Source organism: Hemitrygon akajei, chromosome 27 (genome assembly GCF_048418815.1).
Source record: "Hemitrygon akajei chromosome 27, sHemAka1.3, whole genome shotgun sequence".
NCBI classification, from domain to species: Eukaryota; Metazoa; Chordata; class Chondrichthyes; order Myliobatiformes; family Dasyatidae; genus Hemitrygon; species Hemitrygon akajei.
In genome coordinates, this window is record NC_133150.1 from 2,700,396 (window position 1) to 2,720,184 (window position 19,789).

General features: G+C 45.8%; 1 protein-coding gene across 5 annotated transcripts in view; it reads right to left on the reverse strand.

Moving 5' to 3' along the window:
* LOC140717085 (voltage-dependent L-type calcium channel subunit alpha-1S-like) overlaps window positions 1–19,789 on the reverse strand; it is a 665,173-nt gene that overhangs the window by 373,138 nt on the left and 272,246 nt on the right. For all 5 annotated transcript variants that reach the window (XR_012096443.1, XM_073030268.1, XM_073030267.1 and 2 more), the window contains exons 26-27: window positions 19,562–19,720; window positions 1,974–2,084 (exon numbers count right to left, since the gene is read on the reverse strand). Coding sequence is in view for 4 of the 5 variants with exons in the window: in XM_073030268.1 (XP_072886369.1) it covers window positions 1,974–2,084; window positions 19,562–19,720 (270 nt within the window). In the remaining variant the exon portion in view is untranslated. The remainder of the gene's footprint in view (window positions 1–1,973; window positions 2,085–19,561; window positions 19,721–19,789) is intronic.

Sequence of the window (19,789 nt, forward strand, 5' to 3'; positions counted from 1 at the left end):
TCCAACGAGAATTGGCCAAGAGCCATCAATCATTCCTCTCATGTTAACCCTTTCATTTGTGGAATAGTCAAGGTGCCTCTGTTACTTATGTGTCAGCTAACTGTCCATTCAGCAGATGAATGGTACCTCAGGACAATCCTATCAGTACATCCACTGCAAACTGCAGGCAACGAACACCATCCCAATCCACTCCCCAGCGTTCAATGTTAACTCTGCTTTCCCACCAACCTCACAGAGACAAGCACGTGGTCTTTGCTGTGTGTGGGCACACTAACTGAAGAAGACGCATTAACAGCTGCTGCGCTGTCACTTATGGAGACCTCACTGAACATAGTGGTTAGTGCAAACGCACCAGCAATCAGGGTTTGATTCCCGCCACTATATGTAAAGAGTTAGTACGTTCTCCCCATGACCTTGTGGGTTTCCTCCGGGTGCTGCAGTTTCTTCCCACATTCCACAGACAGACAGGTTGGTAAGCCAACTCGTCATACAAGTGTATTTGGACGGTGCCGGTTCATGGTGTCAGAAGGGCCTCTTACCATGCTATATTGCTAATTAAAAACAGGGGATTTTAAAATGCATTTCTGCATGACAGAATGAGGTCTTGTAATGGTTAGCACAATGCTTTACAGTGTCAGACATAAAATTATGGTTCAATTTCCACTGCTGTCTGTAGGAGTCTGTACATTCTGCCCATCATCACACAGGTTTCCTCAGTACTCCAGTTTCCTCCAGAGACGTACGGAGGGTTAGTAAGTTCTGAGCATGATATCCTGGCATCAGAAGCATGGTGATACTTGCAGACTGTCCCCAGCACATCCTTGTTGATGCAAATGATGCATTTCACTGCATGTTTGAATGCGACAAATAAAGCTAATCTTATTCTTTAATCTATTGACATAGTTCAGAGTCCAAATCTCTTCCAATGTCCTTCACAACCCCATGCAGCAGCTCCCAGCTAACTTTTTGTTGGCCCCCACAATCTTACAGAATGCTCTTTTACTATTCCTTTCCCGCATACTTTAAAATAAACTAAGCAACTGTACATTAGGGAGAGCAGACGGCAACTGCTCTGCACATGACCACAGGACATTGCAGAGAGCTGTGTCCACAGCTCAGTACATCATAGAAACCTGCCTCCCCTCCATGGACTCTGTCTACACTTCTCGCTGCCTCTGTAAAGTGGCCAGCCTAAGGCCCCACCCAGACTGGATATTCTCTCTTCTCCCCCTCTCCAAAAAGGCAGAATGTACAAAAGCCTGAAAGCATGTGCTACCAGGCTCAAGGACAGCTTCTGTTACCAGACTCGAGTGGACCTCCTGTCAGCTTTGCAATCAACCTCTTTATCATCTTGCACTTTATTGTTTACCTGCACTGTCCTTTTTCAGTGGTTTTACACTTCAGTTGGCATCAGGGCGGTGTGGTAGCATCACAGTTAAGGAAACACTTCTAGCGATCAGGGTTCAATTCCCACTGTCTGTATGCTTTTCCTGTGACTGCACTGGTTTCCTCTGGGTGCTCCAGTTTCCTCACATGCTTTGCTGCATTGGCACTGGAGGGCTGCCTCAGCACATCCTCAAACTGTGCTGATCCTTGACACAAATAGCACTTTTCACTGTATGGTTTGATGCACATGTAACAAATAAGGCTGATCTTCATTTGCTATTATTTTACCTTATTCTACCTCAACGCACTGTGTAATAAACTGATCTGTATAAAAAACATGCAGAGCAAGCTTTTCATCGTACCTTTGGACATGCGACAATGATAAACCAAAACCTATACCATTCCAATTGCAGACTCCATGGTAATGTCCCATGAGTAAAAAAGGTTGGGGTCTAAGAGTGGGAGGTGCTCAAAGCTCGTATATGCCTGAGCAGTTGACTGAGCCAAGCGTGGTCAGCCTGGGATTGAACACTGTCCAACATGGCTATCAACACCCATCAGCCCCTTCCCATCGGCCTTGCACACACCTTGGCTTTGAAAGCGCAGAGTTTGAAGACCATCTCCAGTGCAAAGAGTCCAGTGAAGACCACATTCAACATGTCAGACAGCTGGTCCATCTCCTTTGACTGCTCGTAATGCTGTGGAGAGAGAGGGAGATGATGAACAAATACCAGGTCACAGCACTAAGCCCAGCCTCAGCTGCAGTGAGAACAGAATTGGTCCCTGGAGCCACCAGTTTCTGACATCGCCATGGGATCACGGTATCCCATCAGCCCATGGGGCAGCCACCCACCTGAGTGATGATAGAAGTGTGCAAAATGATAGAAGGCATCTCCCGGAGATCGAGTGGCTAGAGACTTTTTCTTAGGGCAGAAATGGCAAATACAAGAAGGCATAATTTTGAAATGATTGGAGGGACATACAGGGGTAATGACAGAAGTAGGTGTTTTTTTTATTACAGAGAGTGGTGAGTGCAGGGAATGCCCTGCCAGTGTAGTGGGCGCACTAACTGAAGAACTTAAGAGACTAGAAAAATGGAGGGATGTGTGGGAGGGAGGGGTTAAATTGATCTTGGGAGAACATTTATACAGGTTGGCACAACATCCTGGGGAAAAAAGCTTGTACAGTGCTGAGACCCAGCAATCCCTGTCGCCTAGGACAAGACCGGTCGTGCCCAAGGTTGGTGCGCAGGCAGATACAGAGCTCCACGGTCAGTCGACAGGTCTGGATGTCGGACTCCAGCGATCCTCAAGGATGGAAGTTGGGTTGACAGGCACTGAGATCGAAGACCTGTGACCTGAGGTTGAGGACCGGCCGCAATGGGGCAGGCACAGAGGATGAGGGCTGATAATCCCTGGTTACGGGTGAGGTATACAAAAGGTTGGTTTGCTGTCGTTGTGTCTGCTTCATACATTGGCAACGTTTTGCCCTGCTGAACTTTGTAGACGTGCTACGCTGGCACAAGAAGTGTGCGACACTTGTGGGCTGCCCCCACACATCTTCAGACCGTGTTGGTTAACTCCAGCAACATGTTTCACTTGTTTTGATAGACGTCTGATAAGTAAAATAATCAGAAACTGAAATGCATTGTTTGCATTAATGATGGCACAACCTATGGATGTGTTGAGGTTAGCCCTCAAGTGCTGCCAAACATTCCGACAGTGCTCACAGAACAACATAAAACAATAGCAGAACAGGCCACTTACCTCGCTCCCACCCACCCCCCTATTCGTACACACAGACCGTCTCCAGTCCTAGCATAGGCCACCTCTGGGCCTCCTGCCTCTGGTGGACTCACAAACTTGTAGACCCAGATCTTTGATTTATGAAGGCCAATATGCCAAAAGCTTTAACAACCCTATCTACCTGTGACACCACTTTCAATGAATCATGGACTGAATTCCCAGATCCCTTTGTTCTACCACACTCCTCAACGCCCTGACGTTCACTGTGTAAGACTTACCAAAGTGCACCACCTCACACCTGTCTGCATTAAATTCTATCTGCCATTTTTCAGCTCAATTTTCCAGCTGAACCCCAATCCCACTGCAAGCTCTGATAGTCTTCCTTGCTGTCCGCTACACCCCAAAACCCAAAACGTGGTGTCATCTGCAAATTTGCTGATCAGCAAAGATGCATACTTCGGGATGTTCAGCTCAGCATTTAATACCATCATCCCCTCAAAACCAATCAGTAAACTCCAAAGACCTGGGCTTCAGTACCCCCCTTGTGCAACTGGATCCTGGATTTCCTCACCTGTCAACCCCATTCAGTTCGGATTGGCAAAAACATCTCCACAATCTCCATTAGCACAGGAGCACCACAGGGATGTGTGCTTAGCCCCCTGTTCTACTTGCTTTACATCTGTGACAGTGTGGCTGAGTACAACTCCAACACCATAAACAGGTTTGTTGTTGTGGGCTGTATCAAAGGTGGTGATGAATCAGCATTCAGGAGGGAGACTGAAAATTTGGCTGTGTGGCATCACTCGATGTCAATAAAGCCAAGGAACTGATTTCCTGAGAGGGAATCAGGAGATGGGAATCAGAGGTCCACGAGCCAGCAATCATTGGATATTTGGATGTGGAGAGGGTATGTGACTTTAAATTCCTGGGTGACACTATTCAGAGGCCCCATTATATAAATATAGTTGTAAAGAAAGCATGACAGCACCTCTACTTCCTCAGGAGACTTAAGAGATTCAGCATGTCATCAAAAACCTTGGCAAACTTCAATAGATGTGTGATGGGAAGTGTGCTGACTGGCTGCATTACGGCCTGGTATGGGGACACCAATGCCTTTGAGCTGAAAATCCTACAAAAGATAGTGATTCAGCCCAGTACATCACAGATAAAATCCTCCCAATTATAAAGCACATCGACGTGAAATGTTGCCATAGAAAAGCAGCATCCATCATTAAAGATCCTCACCACCCAGGCCATGCTCTATTCTTGCTGCTGCTATCAGGTAGAATGCACAAGTGCCTCAGCACTCGCACCTCCAGGTTAAGATTAGTTACTACCCCTCAACTACCAGGCTCTTGACAAAAGGGGATAATTACACTCATTCTATTTCTGGTTTTCCACAACCAATGGTCTCACTTTAAGGACTCTTTATCTTGTTATTTCATATTTGTTATTTATTGCTATTTATTTATATCTGCATTTACAGTTTGTTGTTCATTGATTCTGTTTAGTTTACTGTTCTATAGATTTGCCCTCAGAAAAAGAATCTCAGGGTTGTGTGTGGTGGCATGCATATACTCTGATAATAAATTTTACTTTGAATTTTGATCCAGTTGAGAAGCAGGACCGCAAAGGCAGTAATCTTGGGATTACTGACTGTGCCACGCGACAGTGAGAATAGGAATAGGATGAGGTGGAGGATAAATGCGTGGCTGAGGGATTGGAGCAGGGGGCAGGGATTCAGATTTCTGAATCATTGGGACCTCTTTTGGGGCAGGTGTGGCCTGTACAAAAAGGACGGGTTGCACTTGAATCCCAGGGGGACCAATATCCTAGCGGGAAGATTTGCTAAGGCTACTGGGGAGAGTTTAAACTAGAATTGTTGAGGGGTGGGAACTGAACTGAAGAGACTGGGGAACAGGCGGTTGGCTTACAAATAGAGAAAGTTTATAGACAGTGCGAGAGGGAGGATAGGCAGGTGATAGAGAAGGGACGCACTCAGACCGAAGGTTTGAGATGTGTCTATTTTAATCCAAGGAGTGTTGTGAACAAAGCGGATGAGCTTAGAGCCTGGATCAGTACTTGGAAATATGATGTGGTGGCCATTACAGAGACTTGGATGGCTCAGGGACAGGAATGGTTACTTCAAGTGCCAGGTTTTAGATGTTTCAGAAAGGACAGGGAGGGAGGGAAAAGAGGTGGGGGTGTGGCACTATTGATCAGAGATAGTGGCACAGTTGCAGAAAAGGTGTACACCATGGAGGGATTGTCTACGGAGTCTCTGTGGGTGGAGGTTAGGAACAGGAAGGGGTCAATAACTTTACTGGGTGTTTTTTATTGACTGCCCAATTGTAACAGGGATATCGAGGAGCAGATAGGGAAACAGATCCTGGAAAGGTGTAATGATAACAGAGTCGTCGTGATGGGAGATTTTAATTTCCCAAATATCGATTGGCATCTGTCTAGAGTGAGGGGTTTAGATGGGGTGGAGTTTGTTAGGTGTGTTCAGGAAGGTTTCTTGACACAATATGTAGATAAGCCTACAAGAGGAGAGGCTGCACTTGATTTGGTATTGGGAAATGAACCTGGTCAGGTGTCAGATCTCTTAGTGGGAGAGCATTTTTGGATAGTGATCATAACTCTATCAACTTTACAATAGCATTGGAGAGAGATAGGAACAAACAAGTTAGAAAAGCATTTAATTGGAGTAAGGGGAACTATGAGGCTCTCAGACAGGAAATTAGAGACTTAAATTGGAAACAGATGTTCTCAAGGAAAAGTACGAAAGAAATGTGGCAAATATTCAGAGAATAATTGTGTAGAGTTCTATATAGGTACGTTCCAATGAGACAGGGAATTTATGGAAGGGTACAGGAACCATAGTGTACAAAGGCTGTAATAAATCTAGTCAAGAAGAAAAGAAAAGCTTACAAAAGGTTCAGAGAGCTAGATAATGTTAAGAGATCTAGAAGATTATAAGGTTAATAGAAAGGAGCTTAAGAAGGAAATTAGGAGAGCCAGAAGGGGCCATGAGAAGGCCTTGGCGGGCAGGATTAAGGAAAACCCAAGGCATTCTACAAGTATGTGAAGAGCAGGAGGATAAGACGTGAAAGAATAGGACCTATCAAGTGTGACAGTAGTGAAGTGTGTATGGAACTGCAGGAAATAGCAGAGGTACTTAGTGAATACTTTATTACAGTATTCACTGTGGAAAAGGATCTTGGTGATTATAGTGATGACTTTCAGCAGACTGAAAAACTAGAGCATGTAGATATTAAGAAAGAGAATGTGCTGGAGCTTTTGGAAAGCATCAAGTTGGATAAGTCACCGAAACCAGATGAGATGTACCCCAGGCTCTTGTGGGAGGTGAGGGAGGAGATTCCTGAGCCTCTGGCAATGATCTTTTCATCATCAATGGGACAGGGGAGGCTCCAGAGGATTGGAGGATTGCAGATGTTGATCCCCTCATTCGAGAAAGGGAATAGAGGTAGCCCAGGAAATTATAGACCATGATTCTTACCTCAGTGGTTGGTAAGTTGATGGAGAAGATCCTGAGAGGCAGGATTTATGAACATTTGGAGAGGTAGAATATGATTAGTAGTCAGCATGGCTTTGTCAAGGGCAGGTCGTGCCTTACGAGGCTGACCGAATTTTTTGAGGGTGTGACCAAACACATTGATGAAGGAAGAGGAGTAGATGTAGTGTATATGGATTTCAGCAAGGCATTTGATAAGGTACCCCATGCAAGGCTTATTGAGAAAGTAAAGAGGCATGGGATCCAAGGGGACATTGCTTGGTCGATCCAGAACTAGCTTGCCTACAGAAGACAGAGCGTTTGCAGACAGGTCATATTCTACATGGAGATTGGTCACCAGTGGAGTGCTTCAGGGATCTGTTCTGGGACCCTCACTCTTCATGATTTTTATAAATGACCTAAATGAGGAAGTGGAGGGATGGGTTAGTAAGTTTGCTGATGACACAAAGGTTGGAGGTGTTGTGGGTGGAGGGTTGTCAGAGGTTACAGCGGGACATTGGTAGGATGCAAAACTGGGCTGAGAAGTGGCAGATGGAGTTCAACCCAGATAAGTGTGAAGTGGTTCATTTTGGTAGGTCAAATATGATGGCAGAATATAGTATTAATGGTAAGACTCTTGGCAGTGTGGAGGATCAGAGGGATCTTGGGGTCCAAGTCCATAGGATGCTTGATGCAGCTGCACAGGTTGACTCTGTAGCTAAGAAGGCGTACGGTGTATTGGCCTTCATCAATTGCGGAATTGAATTTAGGAGCCAAGAGGTAATGTTGCAGTTATATAGGAGCCTGGTCAGACCCCACTTGGAGTACTGTGCTCAGTTCTGGTCGCCTCACTACAGGAAGGATGTGAAAACCATAGAAAGGGTGCAGAGGAGATTTACAAGGATGTTGCCTGGATTGGGTAGCATGCCTTATGAGAATAAGTTGAGTGAACTCTACCCTTTCTCCTCGGAGCGATGAAGGATGAGAGGTGACCTGATAGCGATGTTAGTTAGGAAGGTTCAATTGTTAGGTATTAATATTGAAGTAGTAAAATGGATTCAACAGTGGCTGAATGGGAGATGCCAGAGAGTGGTGGTGGATAACTGTTTGTCAGGTTGGAGGTCGGTGAAAAGTGGTGTACCTCAGGGATCTGTACTGGGTCCAGTGTTGTTTGTCATATATATTAATGATCTGGATGATGAAGTGGTAAATTGGATTAGTAAGTATGCAGATGATATGAAGATAGGTGGCATTGTGGATAATGAAGTAGGTTTTCAAAGCTTGTAGAGAGATTTAGGCCAGTTAGAAGAGTGAACTGAACGATGGCGGATGGAGTTTAATGCTGATAAGTGTGAGGTGCTACATTTTGGTAGGAATAATCAAAATAGGACATACATTGTAAATGGTAGGGCATGGAGGAATGCAGTAGAACAGAGTGATCTAGGAATAATGGTGCATAGTTCCTTAAAGATGGAATCTCGTGGATATGGTGGTGAAGAAAGCTTTTGGTATGTTGGCCTTTATAAATCAGAGCATTGAGTATAGGAGTTGGGATGTAATGTTAAAATTGTACAAGGCATTGGTGAGGCCAATTTTGGAGTATTGTTCAGCACCTAAGTTACAAAGAAAAGTTGAACAAGTTAGGCACACGAGTGAATCTGCAGATGCTGGAAATAAATAAAAACACAAAATGCTGGCAGAACTCAGCAGGCCAGACAGCATCAGGACTCCTGATGAAGGGTTTCGGCCCGAAACGTCGTCACTACCTCCTCCCATAGATGCTGTCTGGCCTGCTGAGATCTGCCAGCATTTTGTGTTTTTATTGAACAAGTTAGGTCTTTATTCTTTGGAGTGTAGAAGGTTGAGGGGGAACTTGATAGAAGTATTTAAAATTATGAGGGGAATAGATAGAGTTGACGTTGATAGGCTTTTTCCATTGAGAGCAGGGGAGATTCAAACAAGAGGACATGAGTTGAGAGTTGGGGGCAAAATTTTAGGGGTAACACAAGGGGGAACTTCTTTACTCAGAGAGTGGTAGCTGTGTGGAATGAGCTTCCAGTAGAAGTGGTAGAGGCAGGTTCGATATTGTCATTGAAAAAAAAATTGTGTAAGGGGTTTCTTCTTTTATGTTACTGCTAAGGCTACTAAAATGGCTTCTTTGTTAAGTTAAAAGTAAAAATGCTTTTTTTGTTATGTTAGCTGCTGAGAAAGTGGTTTTCACTCACAGCTTGTTTGGGTTATATTTACTGATAACGAGAATTCTATTTATTTGCTAACCAATTGTGATAGATGTTATTCTTTCTTGTGGGTTTGTAAGCTATTGTTTCACAGGCTTTAGGGAGAAGGTGCAATGGGGATAGAGAGAGGAGACGCGATGCTGTAAACTGGGCAACGGACGGACCCCGAGCGGGAGTCCGAGGCCCAGGGTCTTCAGCAAGGAGAGGAGACGAGGACAGATTCATGTGGAGCGTCTGGTTGACCACCGTTGTTGGTCCCAGGCAGTGGGTCAAGGAGGTTGGAGGGGATCGTATGGTGGCAAGAAGACTTCGTTAACTGAGCTCCAACGGTTGTGCACGAAGTGGTTGAACTTTGATAAGTTTGGCGCCTTTTACTTTTCCTTTCATATTGTATCTCTATTAAGTACATAATTCCAGTACGATCTAAAAAGTGTACTCATTTAATCGCATATGGTGTACTGTCTGTTTTTTGGGCGAGGCGGGGACATCACACAGCATCCACACAAGCTGATTACCCAGTGTGGCGGGGCCGAAGGCTGCTCCCCCTAGACGAGAACGAGCTGAGCGAGCCTGAGGCTTACTGGGGGCTACAATTGGATAGGTATATGGACAGGAAAGGAATGAAGGGTTATGAGCTGAATGCAGGCCGGTGGGACTAGGTGAGAGTAAGCGTTCGGCACAGACTAGAAGGGCCGTGATGGCCTGTTTCCGTGCTGTAATTGTTATATGGTTATATGGAATTACAATCACAATATAATTTATTACTGTGGCGACCCACTTCCCATCGCACTCGAACTGGCTCACAAAGTGGCACACGCTGGCATTGAGGCCGGTCCCAAAAAGGGCACCAAGCCTGCGTCACCAGCAAGGGGAAAAGCCCGCGCGCGGGACGGGACTGTGAATACAGCATTCCCGCCCGGGGAGGGCAGGAACAGGAAGGCTTTAAAGCGAGGCCGTGAAGTTTGAATAAACCTCTTTTGCAACTGCAGCTCACTGACTGCATGTCGTTATTTCAGCGCTGTGCGTAGCACATCGCAACAATTGGTGACCCCGACAGCCCAAACGATATTTGGACCGGAGATGAATGACGCCGCATCTGTTCATGTAGTTTCGTTAAAACTGCCAAGCTTCTGGACGCTACGACCTCACCTATGGTTCCAGCAAGCAGAAGCCCAATTCCACGTTCGGCAGATAACCTCGGAGGACACACGTTACTACTACGTGGTGAGCTCCCTCGACCAGGAGACTGCCGCCCAGGTTGAGGAGTTCATACAGTCACCCCCGGAGGACAGCAAATACACAGAATTCAAAGCCCTGCTCATAAGGACTTTCGGACTCTCACGGCACGAGCGAGCTGCCCGCTTACTGCACCTGGATGGTTTGGGAGACAGGCTGCCGTCAGCTTTGATGAATGAGATGCTATCCCTGGCCAGAGGACACAAGCCCTGCCTCATGTTTGAGCAGGCGTTCCTGGAGCAGCTGCCCGAGGACATACGCCCGCTGCTGTCCGACACGGATTTCAGCGACCCCTGGAAGGTGGCGGCCTGGGCAGACGTGCTGTGGAAAGCCAAGGAGAGTGGGGCGTCCGTCGCACAGATCACCAGACCACGCTCCGAGCAGCAAACCAGACCAGGCCTGGCCGCAGAACCCACTAACCCCAGAGGCAGGGGTGAGGAGACCAACGAACAATGGTGCTTCTACCACCAGCGGTGGGGCGCAGAAGCCCGCCGCCGTAGCCCACCCTGCAAGTTCCCAGGAAATGCCAGGGCCAGCCGCCCCTGATGGCTACAGCGGCTGGCCATCGGGATAGCCTCCTGTATGTCTGGGACAAGCAGTCGGGACGCCGCTTTTTGGTCGACACTGGAGCCGAGATCAGCGTTTTACCTTCGACGAGTTACGACACCCGCAACAGAGAACCAGGTCCCACTCTGAGGGCCACGAACGGCAGCACAGTAAGGACCTACGGCACCCGTATGGTGCGGCTACAGTTCGGCTCCAGCTGGTTCACGTGGAACTTCACACTGGCCGCCGTAGCCCAACCACTCCTGGGAGCAGATTTTTTGCGAGCTCACAGCCTGCTGGTCGACCTGCAAGGGAGGAGACTGGTCCACGCCTAGACCTTTCAAACGTTCTCCCTGGGTGAAGCCCAGTTGCCGGCCTCACACCTAGACTCCATCATGCTGTCCGACAACGACTACACCAGAGTCCTGGCGGATTTCCCATCGGTTCTGGCACCGCAGTTCACGGCAGCCATGCCCAGACACGGCGTACAGCACCACATCCCGACACAAGAACCACCCCTCCACACCCGTGCTCAAAGGCTTCGCCCGGACAAGCTCTGACTGGCGAAGGAGGAGCTCACGAGGATCGAGGAATTAGGGATCATACGGTGGTCCGACAGCCCATGGGCCTCCCTTCTGCACATGGTGCCCAAAGCAACAGGGGGCTGGAGACCATGCGGCGACTACCGCAGGCTGAACGAGGCTACAACACCGGACCACTACCCTGTGCCGCACATTCAGGACTTTGCAGCAATCCTGCACGGCGTACGGATCTTCTCCAAGGTAGACCTCGTCCGGGGATACCATCAAATCCTGATGCATCCGGACGACGTCCCCAAAACGGCACTCATCACCCCGTTCGGCCTTTTTGAGTTCCTCCGCATGCCGTTCGGCCTAAAGAATGCCGCAGAGACGTTCCAGCGGTTAATGGACACGGTGGATCGCGACCTGGACTTTGCCTTCATCTATTTGGACGACATCTTCATAGCCAGCAGTAGTCGTCAGGAGCATCTGTCCCACCTCTGTCAACTCTACGCCCAACTGAGTGAATATGGCCTAACAATCAACCCGGCCAAATGCCAGTTCGGGCTCAACACCATCGACTTCCTGGGCCACAGGATTACTAAAGATGGGGCAACCCCTCTGCCCGCCAAGGTAGACGCGGTCCGCCATTTCCCCCAACCCAACACAATCAAAGGCCTTCAGGAATTCATGGGTATGGTGAATTTCTACCACCGCTTCCTCCCCTCAGCAGCCTGAATTGTGCGCCCCCTGTTCGCCCTGATGTTGGGTAAGGACAAGGACATTACCTGGGATGAGGAGTCCGCCACCGCTTTCGTTAAAACCAAAGAAGCCTTGGCAAATGCCGCGATGCTAGTGCACCCCAGAACGGACGTTCCGACCGCCCTCACAGTGGACGCATCCAACACAGCAGTCAGTGGAGTGCTGGAACAACTCATCGAGGGTCGCTGGCAACCCCTGGCGTTTTTCAGCAAACACCTACGACCACCTGAGCTCAAATACAGTGCTTTCGACCAGGAACTGTTGGATCTATACCTGGCAATCCGGCATTTCAGGTACTTCTTAGAAGGTAGGCCCTTCACCGTGTTCACGGACCACAAACTGCTTACCTTTGCATTCATGAAAGCATCCGACCCCTGGTCGTCCCGCCAGCAGCGACATCGGTCCTACATCTCCGAATACACGACAGATGTCCGGCATGTCTCGGGAAAGGGCAATGTCGTGGCAGACGTCCTCTCCCGCCCTAACATCCAAGCCCTGTCCCGGGGGTAGACTATGGAGCGCTGGCGGAGGCACAGCAGGCAGACGAGGAGATCCCTAGTTACAGAACTGCAGCTCCAGGACCTCCCCGTAGGCCCAGGTGAGAGGACCCTACTCTGTGATGTCACCACTGGCCAACCCCGCCCCGTCGTCCCGGCAGCCTGGCGGCGGTGCGTTTTCAACTCCATTCACAACTTAGCGCACCCCTCCATCAAGACAACTGTCTGGATGGTAGCCAACGGGTTCGTTTGGCACGGACTCCGCAAGCAGGTCAGTGAATGGGCCAAAACGTGCATGCACTGCCAAACAGCCAAGGTGCAGCGGCACACCAAAGCTCTGCCGCAGCAGTTCCACCCCACCCGCCGGCGTTTCGACCACATTCATGTGGATATTGTGGGCTCCCTGCCAGTGTCACAAGGAGCACGGCACCTCCTGACTATCGTGGACCGGTTCACCAGATGGCCAGAGACGGTCCCGCTCACCGACACCACCTCTGAATCCTGCACCCGGGCACTGATCGCCACCTGGGTATCTCGCTTTTGTGTACTGGCCCACATTACCTCCGACAGAGGCGCCCAGTTCACCTCCAGCCTGTGGTCAGCTATGGCCAGCCTTTTGGGGACACAGCTGCACCACACAACTGCCTACCACCCACAGTCAAACAGACTAGTGGAGCGTTTCCACCGTCACCTGAAGTCGGCTCTCATGGCCCGCCTCAAAGGGCCTAACTGGGTGGACGAGCTCCCCTGGGTCCTGCTTGGCATCCGCATGGCGCCCAAAGAGGATCTGCACGCTTCGTCGGCCGAGTTGGTGTACGGCGCACCCCTGGTCGTCCCAGGAGAGTGCATACCGGCCCCAAGGGGGCAAGAGGAAGAACCCGCAGCAGTCCTGGGCAGACTACGCGAGAGGCTCGGTAACCTGGCCCTCATACCCACTTCACAGCATGGGCAGAACCCGACCTGTGTACCCAAAAACCTGCAGAACTGTAAGTTCGTTTTTGTACAACGGGGCGGACATCGGACACCGCTACAACAGCCCTACGAGGAGCCATTTACGGTGATCAGAAACAACGGGTCCACATTCATGCTGGACATTGGGGGGAAAGAGGAGGTTTTCACAGTGGACCGACTCAAAACGGCCCACGTGGACTTGGCGCAGCCGGTCGAGATTCAAGCACCGCGGCGCAGAGGCAGACCTCCCAAACAGGGACCGACCCAGACTGAGGATATTGGGGGGTGTACCGCCGGTTCTGAGGGGGGGGGGTTATGTGGTGACCCACTTCCCAACGCACTCGAACCAGCTTACAAAGTGGCACATGCCGGCATTGAGGCCGGTCCCAAAGAGGGCGCCAAGTCTGCTTCACCAGCAAGGGGAAAAGCCCGTGCGCGGGACGGGACTGTGAATATGTGCCCCCTACAGCATTCCCGCCCTCCCCGGGAAGGCTTTAAAGTGAGGCCGCGAAGTTTGAATAAACCTCTTTTGCAACTGCAGCTCACCAACTGCGTGTCGTTATTTCAGCGCTGTGCGTAGCACACCGCTACATTACAAAGTATTAACTTATCCTATTGAAGGATATTTGCTTAAATTGAAAAGTCAGTTTTATATTTTTGGGGATAAAAATAATAAGCTCTTAGCTTCCCAATTAAGGGCAGCTAGAGCTAAAAGACAAAATTTAAAGATTCATAAAGATAATGGAGATATAGTAAGTAACCATGAAGACATTAATAATATTTATCAGGATTTTTATTCTGATCTTTATAAATCTCAATTTCCTGCAGATTCCTCCAAAATGAAGGCTTTTTTACATAAGATTAAATTTCCTCAAATTACTGCTGAAGATCAACAGATCTTCATGCTCCAATTACTGAGCATGAAATTCAGAAAGCTATGTTGTCAATGCAGTCAGGTAAAGCTCCTGGACTTGATTGTTATTCGGTAGGATTTTACAGAAAAGTTGAAAAATTACGTTCTCCATATCTTTTGGAAATATTTCATAAATCTTTTGAGAAGGGTAATTTACTTTCTTCTTTTTATGAGGCTTCTGTTTCCTTAATCCTTAAGAAAGATAAAGATCCTACTGAATGTTCATCATATAAGACCATAAGACAAAGGAGCAGAAGTCGGCCATTCGGCCCATGGAGTCTGCTCCGCCATTTCATCATGAGCTGATCCAATCTCCCCATTAGTCCCATTCCCCCGCCTTCTCACCATAACCTTTGATGCCCTGACTACTCAGATACCTATCAATCTCTGCCTTAAATACACCCAATGACTTGGCCTCCACTGCCGCCCGTAGCAATAAGTTCCATAGATTCACAACCCTCTGGCTAAAATTTTTTTTTCGCATCTCTGTTCTGAATGGGAGCCCTGCAATCCTCAAGTCATATCCTCTCGTACTAGACTCCCCTACCATGGGAAACAACTTTGCCACATCCACTCTGTCCATGCCTTTCAACATTCGAAATGTTTCTATGAGGTCTCCCTCATTCTTCTAAACTCCAAGGAGTACAGTCCAAGAGCTGTCAAACATTCCTCATATGTTAACCCTCTCATTCCCAGAATCATTCTAATGAATCTTCTCTATAGACCTATTTTGTTATTAAATGTGGACGCAAAAATTCTTTCCAATATAATGGCTAACCGTTTGGAAAACATTTTAACTAAAATCATCTCTATGGATCAAACGGGCTTTATTAAAAGCCGTTACTCTTTCTCCAATGTTTGGAGATTGATGAACATTATATATTCATCACTATCTAAGATACCCCAATGTGTTATTTTTCTTGACGCAGCAAACGCATTTGATAGAGTTGAATGGACATATCTATTTAAGGTATTAGAAAAATTTGGCTTTGATAATAATTTGGTAATAGGTGGATTCAAATGATCTTTAAGAATCCTACTGCTACTGTTAATACTAATAATCTCAGGTCCTCTTTTTTTTATTTTCACGAGGTACTAGACAGGGATGTCTCTTAAGCCCTTTATTATTTAATCTTGTACTGGAGCCTTTGGCCATAACACTCCGTGAAGCTAAAAATATTCATGGTATCTCAATAAATTGGACCATACATAAGATTTCTCTTTACGCAGATGATCTTTTGGTTTATATTTCGAACCCTGAAGAATCTATTCCTAATCTTTTGGAAATACTATATGATTTTGGAAAATGTTCAGGATATAAACTTAACTTAAATAAAAGTGAATTGTTTCCATTAAATGCTCCTGTTTTTATATATAATGATATTCCATTTTGAATTGTTAATTTTTTTAAATATGATTTTACCTAGATTTTTATATATTTTTCAAAATATACCTTTTTAACTAAAAATTTTTGATCAAATTGGCTCTATTATTTTGTCCTTTATTTGGAACAATAAAATACCAAGAATTAATAATATCATTTACAAAAATCTAAAAAAGATGGTGGACTTCCACTTCCTAATTTAAGACTATTATTGGGCTGTTAATATTCAACAATTATGTTTTTGGCTATATTGGCTTGATAAGAGCCAAAAACCAGCTTGGATTGATTTGGAATTAAAAGCTATCGAACAATTTCACTTAACCTCATTATTAGGAGCTCCATAACCTTTACAACTCTCTAAAATTCCAAATTTAAATCTCTACCCTGTTATTAAACAGTCCTTAAGGATTTGGTTTCAGTTTCGCAATTTTTAAAATTTTAAACAATTTAAATTGTCTAGCTCTTTATATTGAATTTTTTTATTTAAACCTTCAATATCCAATCCCATTTTTCTCTTATGGAGAAATAAGGGGATCTGTATTTTTGCAGATTTATTTTGTGATAGTCGATTGATGACTTTTGAAGAGTTAATTAGCAAATATTCTTCTCTCATACACACTTTCTGCAATATTTTCAGGTTAGACATTTTTTACAAAAATACTTATCTAAGTTTCCATATATGCAAGAATCTGATTTGTTGGATACTATTTTGAATATGTATCCTTTAGTAAGAGGTACAATTAATAGAAGTTATAATTTATTTTTACTACAAAAAGATAACCTCTCAAAAAGATTACACAAGATTGGGAGAGAGAACTTAATATGACCTTTGTTAATGAAGATTGGTTGCGATGGTCAATTCTTCTTCGATATGTGCCTATCACTGTTTAATTCAATTTAAAATTGTTCACCGTTATTATTTAACAAAGGGGAGACAATCCAAAACATTTCCTAACATAGGCAATTATTGCGATAGGTGTAAAACTGAAGTAGCCACTTTGTCACATATGTTCTGGTCATGTTCTTCATTAAAATCTTTCTGGAAATCTTTAGTTTCTACAATTTCTAAACCTCTGAAACTTAATTTACAACCTAATACACTGACTGTTCTATTTGGAATAGTTCCGCATCATATTCAGGGTATTTCATCTTCAGACCAACATGTAATTGCATTTGTTATATTGTTGGCAAGAAGGGCTATTTTATTGAAATGGAAAGATACCTCTGTCCCGACATTAATTCAATGGTTTTCTCAAGTAATGTTATGTCTTAGTTTGGAAAAAATTAGAAGTAGAACTTTTGATCCTCGATTTGATTTTGAGAGAAGATGGGGCTCTTTTGCCAAATATTATCATTTAATTTGAATTAATTTATATGGTTTCCTTCCAATTTTATTTTATATAAATGTGAATTGGCGGTTGATGATTATTCTTCTTTATATATCTAGATGATGGTAAGACGTATTGCTCTGGGAGCTAATTCCTAATGGGTTTTGTTTCTTCTTTTTCTTTTTTTCTCTTTTTTCTTTTTCCTTCTCTTGTAGTTAGTGGGATTTCTTTTTTTATAGTCAGTTGGGGTTCTCTTTTTCCTTTCTTTTATAACCATATAACAATTACAGCACGGAAACAGGCCATCTCAGCCCTTCTAGTCCGTGCCGAATGCTTACTCTCACCTAGTTCTACTGACCTGCACTCAGCCCATAACCCTCCATTCCTTTCCTGTCCATATACTTATCCAATTTTACTTTCAATGACAATACCGAACATTCCTCTACCACTTCTACTGGAAGCTCGTTCTTCATAAAAAAAACTTTTTTTCATTATCATATATTATTCTTTTTTGATAAGTTTTTTTATCTTCAGCTTTATTAATTGTATACATATCAACTTGTTGAAGTTTTGTAACATTTTATAGCTGTAGAAGATTATGTATCAATAAAAGTATTTTAAAAATGAAAAACATTGTCACTCTTCCTACCTATGTCTTTGGTATCTACATAGACCATATATGTCAAACTCAAGGCCCGCAGGCCAAATCCGGCCCGCGGTGGAATTATCTTTGGCCCGCGAGATAATATCTAATTACTATTAAAGCTGGCCCCAGTAATCGAAGCGCCTATGGCGTATGATATGGCTAATGCTGAGTTTATTCAGGTACCAGGTTTTCAGGGTTTTTAGTGTTTATTCGGCAGTCTTCTTCATAAGAAACGGAATTTGTAAAATGAAACACTTTGTAGTTATAGCAGAGACTGAGACACATGAGAGCAGGCTGAAAAAAAGGAGGCAATTGCTCAATCCGGCCCGTGACCTAAAATGAGTTTGACACCCCTGACATAGACCATGACCTCCGACAGTTCACATTCCCACTTAAGAATGTTGAGGACTCAATTCAAAATGCCTCGGACCCTGGCATCTGAGAGGTAACATACCATCTGGAAATCTCATTCTCGTCCATAGAACCTCCTTTTTGTTCTCCTAACTAATGAATCTCCTATCACCAGAGTGCACCTCCTCTCCCCTCAAACAGCCAGACTCAGTGTCGGGGACCTGACTGACTGCTGTAACTTTTCTTGCCTAGGTCATCAGAATCCAAAATAGTATACGTGCTGTGTTACATCTGCACTGGCTCCTCAACCCCTTTCCCCTTCCTGACCACCACCCGGTTTCCTGTGTCCTGCATCTTGGATATAACTACCTCTCTACATATCCAATCTATCACCCTGTCAGCCTCCCAAATGATCTGGAGTTCATCCAGTTCCAGCTCCAACTCTTTAAAGCCGAGTGTTAGAAGCTGCAGCTCGGTGCTCCTCACAGGTGCAGTCGTTTGGGACACTGGAGGTCTCCCTGCCTTCCCACATCTCGCAAGGGGGGAGCATTTCACTATTCTGCCTGCTATTTCTGCTGTTCTAACCCTGCAAATATCATGAAGAAAACATTAAATAAACTGGGGAAAAAAGCTACCTTCAGGTTTTTTTTGCCTTCCCTCACTCATCAAGCCTCTCCGCGCTGAACCCTTGAAGAGCTGAAGTCTCAAATAACCACTAACAATGGCTGCTCCAACAATACTTAATATCCTATCTAATCTAATCTACTATTCATGGTCTAAATAAAGAGTGTGCCATATATTAGGACATACATTCATCTGCATCACCAAAGACAGCAAACTGCAGGAAAGGCAGTGAGACATGAAGAAATATTCATCTCTAACCAGAACTCTATAAAAGGCGAGGCCCTCTGCTGGTCGGGGTTGACCATGGGTGTTGCATCCCAGCTGTCTATGTGTTACACAGCCAGCTTTTGGAAGTATGATATGGATAGCAAGCTGTTGTCCACTCAGCCGAAGAATCCAAAGGAATGGCAGAGACTGATACACCAGCAGCATTGCAGGAGCTCCCAGTCAGTGTTGACCTGAACGTAAGGACTGCCTTAGGGACACCATATCCAGATTTTACTCCCGAAGCCGTCCCCATGAGTGGGTTTAGCCGCAAGGCAGCGGAAATTCCAGATCAGAATTTTCTTTCTCCTAGATGAGCTCCCAAACATGGCTGACAAGCTGCACACTGCGTGAAGCAATTGGCTTTAAGGCGCCAGTAATCCGCCTTTGGCCTTTCTCCTGTCAGTAGAAACGGTTCAGCTGTCCTTAGTACCTCAGCCACACGTGAAGGCCAGGAGCTGGACTTGGTTGACAGAAGCTATTTCAGATATATGCCATTGGGAGCAGTTAATAGGTAATGGGAACTTACTGCCTCTACACCCAGCAACCTCCCCCCTACCCCGACTATGACAATGTTAAGGAACCTGCCCCAGACATTACATACACAAATGCACGACAACCGTATCCCTCCAACCTGTGGCTTCCACCTTACTCACCTGCATCCCGAGGCAAATGGTGTTGAGGAGGATGAGGGCAAACATGAGGTACTCAAAATAGGACGAGGTCACCACGTACCACACCCTGTACTGGTAAGGGTTCTTAGGAATGTATCTCATCAGGGGTCGGGCCTTTAGGGCATATTGAACACACTGGCGCTGTGGAGGAGAGAGCAGTCTGATTAATGACAAAGTGGGTGTTGGGGACAGACCAGCAGGTAGAAATGA